This window comes from Carcharhinus amblyrhynchos, chromosome 8 (genome assembly GCF_965287045.1).
Source record: "Carcharhinus amblyrhynchos chromosome 8, sCarAmb.v2.hapA, whole genome shotgun sequence".
NCBI classification, from domain to species: domain Eukaryota; kingdom Metazoa; phylum Chordata; class Chondrichthyes; order Carcharhiniformes; family Carcharhinidae; genus Carcharhinus; species Carcharhinus amblyrhynchos.
The window spans coordinates 3714103-3726824 of NC_137331.1; the positions used below are offsets into that span (position 1 = coordinate 3714103).

The window sequence follows — 12722 nt, forward strand, 5'->3', positions numbered from 1 at the left end:
TTTATACTAATAAAGCATCCGAGTTTAGATAGAATTTTGAATCACTGAGTGCCAAGAGAATACAACAAGATATAAAATTGAGTTGGTTTCATGCATATATTTCTTCACATTTAATAAACAGAATATGTAGCCACTCAGAACATTATCAAGCTAGTTCTTCACAAAGGTCTCAATTATTTATCTTGCTTAATCATGGCTTTCAAAATGTTATTTTTAAAAATGTAGCAAAATATATCACGACAGCAACCACCCTAACTTCTTCAAAGCCAAGCAGATTCATACACGCCAAAGTGAAAGCAATAATCAGCACTTCAATTAAATTAGCTTACCTTGGTAGAACAATTTAAATCCATGAGCACTGACGGCAAAGTCACTTGTAAGACGTAATGCAAAGACAGACCCAGTACTTGTAACAGGTGCAGGCATCTGAAAGCCAGTTAACCTGTAATGGAGAAACAATGCAACACAATTCAGTAAAATCTCAGACACAAGGTTACAACAAGAAAACCAAAACCAATCTGCTGACAGACTTAAAAAGTCATTTCCTCGAGAATACCTGATTTTAGGTGGGGATAAAGAACAAAAACAGCCCAGGAAACAGGCCCTTCGGCCCAACGAGCCCGCGCCGCCGTTTTAACATTGAGTCCCCCCTCCACCCATGACCCTTATCTATGCTTATGGCATTCCACATTGAGGGAAAACTAATTTAGGGACAATTTATTACCTAACAGCACACCTTTGGGGTGTGGGAGGAAACCGGAGCACCCGGAGAAAACCCACGCAAGCACGGGGAGAATGCGCAAACTCCCACAGACACTGGCCCAAATCCATGTGTCTGCACAGCAAACCGTGATAATCACTGGGCTGTCGTGTTGCCCATCATCTGGTCCAGTTTAAGCACACACTAATGACATGAAGCACTAGGCTATTCTCGAACATCCAAGAGCAGCCCTTGTACGACCCATCGCGTGTATGCCCCTCGTTGGACAACAAGGCGGACCGACTTAAAACCTGTGAATTAAAAGAGAAAACAGAAAAAAGAAAGAAAAGAAAAAAGAAAAAATGGGATGGGAGGTGAAATTTGGCTGTGAGCCTGTCTCCATTGGGAGGACTTTCCAAGCCACCAATATTCTGTCACTGGTGTTATCCTTAAATACTTGTGTGCATTTGTAAAGATATTGGTGAGGTGAAGGAGTATTTTATTATAGTCAACCTTTTCACCTTCAACAAATTCTTTGTAATGTTGAAAATTAATTGGCAGACCTGTGACACTGTTCATTCACATTTCGAAACCAAAAGAGTTATAGTCCTTGGATCCAGAGTTCCATTCTGGGATCTGATTGTTCAGTAATAACACCAGTTGGGATTGTAACAAATTATAAAACTCATTTTATAATATTGAGGTGTTGGGTTTAATCCAACAAACCCTGTCTTGGCCATTGATAGTTTCCAACATGATGACATTGGCAATTCATGACTTTTTCACAGTTTAAAACAAACACTTTGTTGAAAGTCAATAACATATCATAGTTCTTTAAATCTGTTTATTTCTTGAACCAAGTCGCTCAAACAAAAGTAAAATAATATGGGAGCGATGTGTTGTTTTGGCTGGAAGTCCAACAGCATGGTTGCTTCTCAGTAACAAAACAAATGTCTTCATTCCTCTGGATAACTGGAGAAACGAAGGGCCCAATTCTCCTCTTGTGACCTGCAACTTTTCTGCTGGGTTGGGTTCGGAGATGTGCTTTGGCCATTTTGTGGGTTCCCCACAAGCTCTTACGACCCGCAGGCATCTCCCAACCGGAAGAAAATGGCAGCGTTGGGAATACGCACAAGTTCGGTGGGAAGTGAGGTAACTCATCTGACTACTTTCAACATACATTTCAAATGTGATTATTGGGCCTGGCATGGAACTTGCCGAGCCCGATAGCAACTCCCACCACAGTCGGGGAACTAGCGGGAGACACTGCCAGAATGAAGCGGGGGAGGAAATCGAGGCTCCCCCTAGGGGTTCAGGCTGCAGGGGAAGTGGTGCCCCCAGGGCATGGGTATCCTGGCAGTATCAGTGCCTCCTGGCATGCCTATTGTGGGCCTAGAGGTGATTGGTGGGGTTTTGGGGGGGGGGGGGACTCCTACTGCCACTCTGCATTGGGATCAGTCTGGGCTGTAGGGAGGCTGGCGATTGGGGCAGGCTGGGGGTCTGTGATCTGCTGAGGGATGGGCTTGTCTCCCGAGCGGGGGGTTCTGCCAGGGATTGCCACTGCTGGGAAGGTGAGCTGGACATCAGGGAACTTTGGGGCAGGGAGGGTCAGGACTGGCCTGGGAATTGTTGTGGGGGCTGCGATTGGGCCATGGGTGGGGTGGCTGGAGGGGCAGCAGCATTGCAGTGGTCAAGGCTGGTCATCGATCGAGCTGGCCAGCAAATGAGGGGACTGATAGATGGGGGCCACTGCGCACGTGCAGAGTTCCAGAACTGTCAGACTCCGGCTCGAATAAGCCCCACCCCCTGGATTTTTAATGAGATCCATGATTGTGATCCCTGCAGCGTGGGGAGATTCAAGTCTGAAGCTGCAGTGAAAGAAACAGTCGTGATCTAGAACAGTTTTCCCACCAATTCAGTACTTTTGGAAGAATCGCCCCCCAAGTTTAGGGGAAACACATCAATAATCACCCAGAAATTGCTGGGACAAAACCAGAGGGTTTGACTCTCCCTTCTAACAGCTGCCAAGAATTGAGATGGGAATGGGAAAAATGAGTAATTATATCAACAAAACAGTTTCAATGGATTACCAGACTTCTCTCTTATTTTCTAGAAGCTCTCACTCTGAATACTCGGCTGAGCTACAGGAATTGATAATGAGCTCAACTGAGAAGGCCTCTATTTCCACATCTGGAAGGGGAGTGGTATCTTTGGTTGTTTAAAGGTTGTCTTATAATAATCTTTGATGTTGTCTTTCACTGCCTGTCGATTTATTCAAACAAGACTAGGAGGTGTTAGGTGAGTTATGTACAGAGTGGATACAGAGAGATGAGGTATGGGTAGATGCATGAAGGGAATGGCAGGGACGTGGAGGTAATTAAAGAGCTATGAAGTGACATGAAGGTGTGGAGAGGAGACAAGGGGACTTGGAAGGGACAAGGTGGACATGAAAAGACATGGGGATATGACAGGGCATGGGAATATGGGGGGGCGGGGCACGGAGGGAGTGTGGGAATGTGGATGGAGGGGTGAGGGCTAGCAGACTGTAGCTGATGTCCCAAAGAACCTTGGGGGAGCCTACCACCCAGCTTACCCCAATAGCTGCATGCTTCCATCACTGCCTCGGGCTTGCCTCAGGAGGCAGCAGAGTTGAACCTCTCAGAAACAAATAGACTACGGGAGTGAACGGACGTGACAAAATTAGGATCGCAGGAAATGGCATGACTCATAGTTCTCAACACTGAGGAGATGATCCAGCGCAGTGCCGATCATTACCACTGTAGTTTTGAATCTCAAGTAGGTAGATTATTCATCTTTTGATAGCAAACATCCATTTGTGAAGAAGAGGAAACACACCAGGAGTTCAGATTCTCCGCATATTGCTGAATAATTTGTATCATTCCACTATTAATCTCAGCACAATCAAAAAGGTTGGTATTGTAGATCACACCATGAGCCTCAACAATGTGTGTCATCAGATTACTAGATTTTGGTCATTAATATGAAACATTCCAGTTAGTTCTTTATGTAGGAAGAACACTCCTAATAGTGAAATGTATGGTCATGGCATGCCACCCTACACTGGGAGCCCAAAAAGATTACAACAAAACCATGGCATGAACCATAGAACCCGACAGTGCCCTTCGGCCCATCGAGTCTGCACCGAACACAATCCCTACACGTTATACCCACTAATCCCTCTAACCTATGCATCCCTGGATACTAAGGGGCAATTTCTTAGCATGGCCAATCAATCTAACCCGCACATCTTTGGACTGTGGGAGGAAACTTGAGTACCCAGAGGAAACCCACGCAGACACGAGGAGAATGTGCAACCTCCACACAGACAGTGACCCGAGCCAGGAATCAAACCCAGGACCCTGGAGCTGTGAAGCAGCAGTGCTAACCACTGTGCTCCTGGCATCTCAACCAACAATGTATCATGGATTTTTAATATTTATATTTTCTTAGTTTTTCTATCTCTTCTGCCTCTCTAAATGCAATCTGTCCATCCCTATTTCTATTTTTGTGCTAATTTGACTCTAATCTCTCCTACATCCTTCTCTCTCTCACTCATTTAGTTTTATCCTCCTTCTTAAAAATCATTAGTTCCGACAGCCAGGCTGTTGGCATCAATGTTAATCTGGTCCCAGATGTCCCTTCGCTGTTACTGTCACACACTTGCAACATCTTCATGTACAAATGGTGTGTTCTGAAGGGGACAGTAAAAATCTAACTCTCGGTGCTTGCCACAAGACACACTTGTTCAGCAATTTCTGGACCTTTTATACCTGGTCTCGTGAAATCTGATTGGCAGACTTGTTGGAGAGGAATGACATCTATGTCCCAAACAAAGTTGCCTGTGAAGAATGCAAAGCAGTGGCTGTGTCTGTGTCTACCCCACTGGAAATATGGGCACTTTTTACGGAAAGCCTCATGATTCTGGGGATACCAAATTTGAATGACAAGAATGCCGATTTGCAAGTTAAGTACTAACTAAAAAAAATTACAAAGGTCATAATTCACCTGTTTAGGAAACAATGTTGCTTCAAATATTGTTTTCTGATACACGTTCAAAAAGGGGAAACTAAGCTGCATATTATGGAGGTAGGCAGTGCTAACTGATGATGCTTGCTGCAATGATTTACAAGTTAGCCAACTCTGTTTTCAGAAAACATGAGCAAACATGAGGAATTGTTCAACATATATGCACAAACCGACCTCAAGTGTTGACATTTTGAATTAGTTGAGACTTGCAAATGCTAAAAACGGTGAATTTACTGAAACGAATCCAAAAGATACAGGCCCAGAGTGTGTATATTTATATATAAACATATATATTTCTACAATACAGCATTTTGACAAAGGCGATAGAGTCAAGAGTCACACTCAGATTTAACACCTCCAGCTTGGTTTCCAAACCAAGCCTGTTCCTTTTAGGTGGGTTAAAATTTCCCCCATGTTGTCAGATTGTGGACAATTTTGTGCGGTTGCTGTGGGAACTTTGTGACGCTGTCCAAACTAATTTCAAACAGAACTTCCACAAACATCCAGACACCCAGCATTCCATCCCCAACCCAGTCATACAAACTCCGACCAAAGAGGCGTAGGTGCATCACCCACGAAAGTTTTCAAACTCTTTCAAGCCACTTTTAGTTTGTTTGCCATAGACTGCTTCTGTCGTACTGTTCCAATGAAATAAGTACCAATTGCTGACAGGTGGTTAAACATACTGAGAGTTCATTTATTTTGAGGAGGCACATGAGAACATTTACACATTGGGTGGTGAACTTCAAGATGCCAGCAGCAGAGCGGTTGTGTGTGTGTGCATGTGCGCTCTGCTCAAAACAAAAGTGAAGCTAAAACTGGATCACACCACACACTTCCCTTTGAGTGATCACTTTAACAGGCACATTATCACAGCTTACGGACAGTGGGGAACTGTATTCCCAAACTCACAAGTCCCCAGAATTACCAAGTTGCCATAGATTCCTGTGTCGGTAGCTTATTATGCATTTATTTGACTTTCCTTTGTGACAGGAAATTAAATATGGAGAGCATTTAAAGAACAGAAATTAAAAGTGAACTGGAAAGAATAATATTGGCAAATAGGAATCACTCTCTGTTACTGAATCACTATTAAGTCAAGGAAAAGTGATGTGCACAAATGGAAATGCACTATCAAAACAGCAACAGTGAGGAACAGACGCGAAAAAAGATAAAATGTAATACATTTCAAGTGTAGGTGCCAAGTGAAAAAAAGAGTAAACAAAGTGATGAGGCAATTTCTTTCTAACATGTTAACTGCCACAACATTTTTGTTTTAGATCTCAACAAATTGTGTATTTACCATAATGACTTCATTTATAAATGCAATCATATTTTGTTTGTCATGAGCTCTTTGTTTTGCGTTCACAAGGAAATAAATAAAGGATTTATTTCCCTTAATTTCTCCTCCGACATGAAGGGCCTTATTTCACCATTTTGATTCTAAGTGCTGGGCGGGCTTGAAACTGGGAGTGTTTCAGCTCTGACTTTTAGACCCGTTCTCAGGTACCCCGATACGCAGTCTGCCTGAAAAAATATCAGGGATTCCAAATCGTGGTGCACAAGCCTGTGGGTGGGACTTAATGCACTTGGAACCCTGCAGCCCCCATTAGTGCCTCGAACTGTGCACGCACAGAAAAAAATTGATGCAATGTGGCTCTCCTGCCATATCCCTCCCAGGCAGGGTAATACCTCCTCTGGCCCCCACAGGCATTGCCCCAACCCCACAACATTACTGACCCCTCATCCAACCCAGATCGATCACAGGCCCCTACCCCCTCCACTCTCCCCGCCAATCTCAAAGAGAATAGCAGCAGACCCCCCTACCCCTGCCCCACTGATCTCAAGCAGAGTGGCAGCAGAACCCCCCCTTGCCTCACTGATCTCAGGCAGAGTGGCAGCAGACTCCCTTCCCCCTCATCTCAAGCAGAGACCCACCGGATGCTAGGCATCTATCTCCTCACCAACTGGAGCGCCTGAATCGGACTTTTGTGGAGGATATCTGTTTTGCGTGGATTCTGGATGGGTGAATACAAAAGTAAAAGGGGGAAGTACTGGTAAGCTTGCGTGCAAATGCACTTGAGTGCCATTGCATCTGTTTTGGGCGTGGTCCCAATAATGGCCATTTTCGGGCCTCAGTAAAAGGGGGAACTGGTGCGGAGGTGGGCGTGGATCGTGCTACTCTCCTCACGCACTCGACTTTACCATGTTTTCACGCCCAAAAACAGGCGCAAGACAAAGGTAAAATCAAGCCTGAAGAGTATGGAACCAGTGTGAAAACTGCAAATAAGGAACGGTGAGGAGAACTGGGCACAAGCCGAAGAACACAAAGATTCCCAGGAATTGGGAGGAATGACATTAAAACGTACAATTGACAAAACAAAAGAAAAACTTCGACTGAACAAGCAAAAACTGCTATTAAGGAAATGGATTGACACGGGAGAGATGCACTCTTTGTTCTTTCGTTTATTTGTTTCAAATTCTGCTCCGCGGTCCATTCATCATAATGTCAATTTTTATCCATTTTGGAAATCTGTTTTCCTTCAAGAAAAATGTTAGGATTTACTGGATTGGAATGACAAGCGACAGCTAGAAATGCTGTCAGCTTTACCAAATCCAACACTTTCTCTTCCTGTGATACATCCCAATTGTTCCTTTTCTGATTCTCAAGGCAGTGGATTCAGATTTTTTTTAATTATGATGATGGTGTCATCCCTACACTGCAGAAGGAGGCCAATTTCCCCATCAAGTCCGCACCAACCACAATCCCACTCAGGCCCGAGTCCCATAACCCCACAGGTCTACCCTGCTAATGTGGGATTGTGTTTGGTGCAGACTCGATGGGCCGAAGGGCCTCTGTCTGCACTGTAGGGTTCTATTCTATGAATTGAAATCTAATTATTCAATGATTACATTGTTTTTGCCTTCCCAACTTTATTCAGATGCCCACTCCGTGAAGGAGTTTTAGAGAGGTGACAGGGAAAACTTCCAGAACTTGCCTCCTCTTGGGAAATGTTGCCTCCTCTTGGGAAAGCCCATCAGGATTTCATGTCATTTAAGCATTAAAGAGCCCAGCAATGGGCCTCTTGTGGGATCAGAACTTTAGGGGTTGAAATGCCATCTGCTGAGATCAGCCAGGCAACGAGGGACCAGAAGCTCATTTGCTCTGCAAGACCACCGAAAAAGAACAGTGGCTGCTTCAGGAAAGGCACTTACCCAAAGCCAGTTGTCATTCGATCTCTAGATTCAGATGTGTGAAGACCGGTGGGACTTTTCCGAGGCGCTGTCATAGTGACGATTGTGCAGGAAGGCTGGCAGCAAAGGGGGAGGGAGTGGGTGGCTCTCAGCAACACCGCCCCCCCCCACCTCCCCATTCCTGTGTCCCTCATTCAGGCTACCTTTGAACGAGGGATACAAGAAATAACTCGCAGATAGAAACAGAAGATGCTGGAAAATCTCAGCAGGTCTGATAGCATCCGCAGAGAGAATAGGGCCAACATTGAGTCAGGGTGATCCTTCTTAGAGCAACTCACGGAGATTTGCCCATTGTACTCCCCACTTTGTGCTTTAATACTAGCGGCAGCAGGGCGAGGCCCTTTATTGGGCTTTGCTTGTCCACTTGCAGGCTTCAGTCAGAGGCAGGTTAGCAACGGCTTCCACTTAATTGGGGTGGTGTCGAAAAGGCTGTAGGGTTCCTGCCCGCAACCACCCTGCCCAAATAAATACCCTCCTCGCTTCCATGGCAGAACGGTGGCAGAGTGGTTGTTAGCAACGCTGCCTCACAGCGCCCGGGACCAGGTTTGATTCCCGGCTTGGGTCACTGTCTGTGTGGAGTTTGTACATTCTCCCCGTGTCTGCCTGAGTTTCCTCTGGGTGCTCTGATTTCCTCCCACAGTCTGAAAGACGTGCGGTTACGTGGACTGACCCAAATCGGCATTGTAGTGTGGCGACTCGGAGAATTCACAATAGCTTCATTGTAGTGATAACATAAGCCTCACTGTGACTAATAAATAAACTTTAACTTTACTTTTTTCCAAACATGCCACAGAGTAGGGCATAGAATCCCACCCTCTGACCACCCAAGGCTGACCACCTTGAGAGAGCACAAGATCTCTGTCATGGTTTTATATCATGCTATTTCTTTAGGTATTTCTATCGTATTTCTATAGGTCTCAACAATTCATCAATCCCATTACAGTGAGATAAAGAGCCCTTCACTCTGTCTTTTTCTTAATTTTCTGAGTTTGATTCAGCCAGTGAGAAGAAGTTTGGAGACCGTATTTTGCACAATCTCAGGGCATTTGTATGAAGTTATATAAAGTCTGTTACTGTCTGTTGACACAACTATGTTGTTTGCTGTTCATATTGAATTTTCAAGAACTTTGGACCGTTTAGTCATTGAACCTAGTGAGGAAAATGTGTAGCTGGGATTTTTTTGCTTTTGCAGTACTGGGACATATGAGGATACTTCACAATTCCAGCCAGCTATTTTCTAACTATTGATTTTCACAGTTGAAAAATCACAAAGTTGAAGGCTTCAGACTGTCCAAAAAACGTGATCTTGATGTGTGCCAGGAGTGCAAAAGCAGCAAATTCCAACCAGCTTCATCTACAAGCACAAGTTAACGGGCAACAAAGACATTTTGAACAGAGAACACCACAGCACAAACAGGCCCTTCGGCCCACAAGTTGCGCCGATCATATCCCTACCTACCAGGCCTATCTATAACCCTCAATCCCATTAAGTCCCATGTACTCATCCGAAAGTCTCTTAAAAGACCCCAACGGGTTTGCCTCCACCACCACCGACGGCAGCCGATTCCACTCACTCACCACCCTCCGAGTGAAAAACTTACCCCTGACATCTCCTCTGTCCCTACCAGTTGCTACTGCTCTCATTGTGATCACACTTGAAATACCTGTTTTGACTACTTTGGGCTGAGTTTTATGCCCTGCCGATCCCATGCCCCTGCTGGGGTCAGGGTGGACACATCAATAGCGAAGGGTACCCATCACCTTCCTGCCCACCTCAACCAGAAGAAACGTCTTCACTCAAAGGATTGTGAATCTTTAGAATTTCTTCCCCTGGGAGGTTGTGGATTTTCCATCTTTGGATATATTCAAGGCTGGGATGAACAGATGCGTGATCCTTCAGGAATCCCTGGTATATAGAAATCGGTTTAAAAAGTGAAGTTGAGACAGTAGGTCAGCGATGACTACACTGAGTGGCAGAACAGTCACATATGATCTACTCCCATTTCTAATGCTCTGATGCTGAGCAATCTGGAGTGGCAGAGAATAATTTGCATTTGTATAGCATCTTTTTACAACTTCAGAAAGTACCAGAGCTCTTTGTAGTTAACACAATACTTTTGAAGTCATTGTTACAATGTAGGAAATGAGGCAACCAAGCTGTGCACCACAAGCTCCAAGCTACCTAAGATAGTGACCAGAAAATATGCTTTCATAAGGTTGAATGAGGGGAAAATATTGACCAGGACACAAGGGATAACTTCCCTCTTGTCCTTGGGAATTGTATCACGGGATCTTTGAATCCATCTGAAAGAGCACATGGATCCCAGTTTGACATAGTGACTCCCAAACTGTGGGTTGTCACCCCCCCAGTGGGGTCGCTGGATGAGTTATTTGAGGTTGTGATCTCTGAGGCAGTCGTGGTGGCTGGGGAGAGCAGACTCGGATTCGATGGTTCTGGGATCAGCTGCAGAGGCCCTTTTAGGTCTGTGTAATTTGCCTTGCCTGTGGGCACGGGTTGTTACATGGAGCCCCGAGGTTGAATTGCTGACCAAAACGGCAAAATGATACACACTTTGATGGTACTTTGTGCTTGGAGCTCAGCTGTTTGAACCCCCATCCTGCTCAACAACTCTCCCCACCCCGAGCATCTCTGCACCCCACCCACCTCACAATCTGGGGTCACACCAAGTGTGAAGCATTCATATGAATCGTGGGTGTATGAATTACAGCAAAGTGGGTATACAGGTGCAGCATAGTATAAAAAAGGCAAATGAAATCTTGGCATTCATTCTAAAAGGACTAGATTTTTTAAAAAAATGCTGTTACAGTCGTATAAGGTGTTTGGTGAGACAACAACTGGAGTATTGTGTCCAGTTTTGGTCTCCTTGCTCGATGAAGGATGTGGTGGCCCTGGGGTCAGTTCCAGAAAGGTTCACCAGATGATTCCAAGAATGAAAGGGTTGTTATATGAGGAGTGGTTGGATAACTTGCGCCTGAATCGGGCGGCACAGTAGCAACAGTGGTTAGCACTGCTGCTTCACAGCTCCAGGGTCCTGGGATCGATTCCTGGCTCGGGTCACTGTCTGTGCGGAGTTTGCACATTCTCCTCGTGTCTACGTAGGTTTCCTCCGGGCGCTCCGGTTTCCTCCCACAGTCCAAAGATGTGCGGGTTAGGTTGATTGGCCGTGCTAAGAAATGGTCCCTTAGTATCCAGGGATGCGTAGGTTAGAGGGATTGGTGCGTATAATATGTCGGGATATGGGGGTGGGGCTTGGGTGGGATTGTGTTCGGTGCAGACTCGATGGGCCGAAGGGCCTCCTTCTGCGCTGTAGGGTTCTATGATTCTATGAACTCGTTGGAGTTCTAAAGAATGAGGGAGCATCTGATCAAGGGATATAAAATGTAGAAGGAGATTGATAAGGTGGGTTTTGAACAGATGTTTCTCCTTTGCAGGGCAGTCTAGAACAAGAGGTCATAGATATTGGGTGGGCTTTTTGAGTCACATTCACCCCAAAAATGAACAATTCCGCCCGCCCACGGTCAATGGAACTTTGCACGGTTCCTCCCCTCCGCCTGTGATGATTCTCATGGCAGGTGGGACAGGAAAACTCCCCCCTCCTGTGAGGGGAGGTTGGTTCAAAACTGCGATGAAGAGAAACTACTTCTCTGAGGCGGTTAGGAATCTGTGGAGCTTATTGTCCCAAAGTGCAGTGCAGGCAGAAAGAAATAGATACGTTTCTGTTGAAAAGTGAGATAAAGAGCTATGGGGAGCAGGCAGGAAAGTGGAGTTGAGACCAGGATAAGATTAGCCATGATCATGCTAAATGGTGGAGTGGTCTCCAAGGGTTGAATTACCTCCTTTTATCCTAATTCCTGTGCTCCTAAATGGAGGAACAGCAGAAAAAAAGTTTGAGAAGCACTGATTAAAATTCCCAGCTACTGAATTACACACAAATGTATTCACCGTGGAACTGCATTTTTTTTAAATATACAGAATGCAGAATTTACATTTCAGTTCTAGTATCAAGAGAAGTAGTGGTCCAAAATCCCAGTCAGTTCAAGGTGAGCCTGTCAAAGAGACACAACAATGTGGTCGACTCAGATAACGAGGGGCTAGCGAGACAGCAATGCCCATGTCCCATGAACAAAAAATCAAAAACATCTTTTCTCTCTATTAAATGTTTACCTCAATAAAATTGTAATTCTTCCAAGAAACGCTAAAAATAATTTTCTTTCAAAGAACACACAATGACACAAATTGGCCTTGATCCATCTTCCCTACCAAACTCGGGTGGTTCGTTTATTTATTGAGCCAATTTTCCAGGACATTTTTATTAACTTCTATTTGTTGCTTTCATTCATTAATAGCAATCAAGTTTATACAATGTCACTGCTGATTAATGTCAATGCACCATCCACTCATGTTTTCATTCTCTGCTCGCACAGTGAAGTGTTTGAATTTATGTTAATCAGAATAATGATTCGAAGGAATTTTTCATCTTGTGAGGCATCTCACAAGTGGCTTGGAGTAAATAATTTTACAAACCAGAAGAATGATGTTTAAAATTTGACGAATCCTACTTGCTGCCATTGAACTACAGCTCAACTGACACGATGTCCAATTCAGAAGACTTAGGATTCTTGGCCCAATCCAGAGTCTAAAATACAACTACCTTACTGACACTGTGCTGGACTATCAGAAGCACCATCTTTTAGATAA

At 44.8% G+C, this 12722-nt stretch overlaps 1 protein-coding gene across 1 annotated transcript in view; it reads right to left on the bottom strand.

Moving 5' to 3' along the window:
• Positions 1-441, bottom strand: part of csmd3b (CUB and Sushi multiple domains 3b) — a 1478622-nt gene extending 1478181 nt beyond the window's left edge. Inside the window, exon 1 of the mRNA XM_080194817.1 lies at positions 330-441. Coding sequence (XP_080050943.1) covers positions 330-426 — 97 coding nt within the window. The 5' untranslated portion in view covers positions 427-441. The remainder of the gene's footprint in view (positions 1-329) is intronic.
• Between the last annotated feature and the right edge of the window lie 12281 nt (positions 442-12722).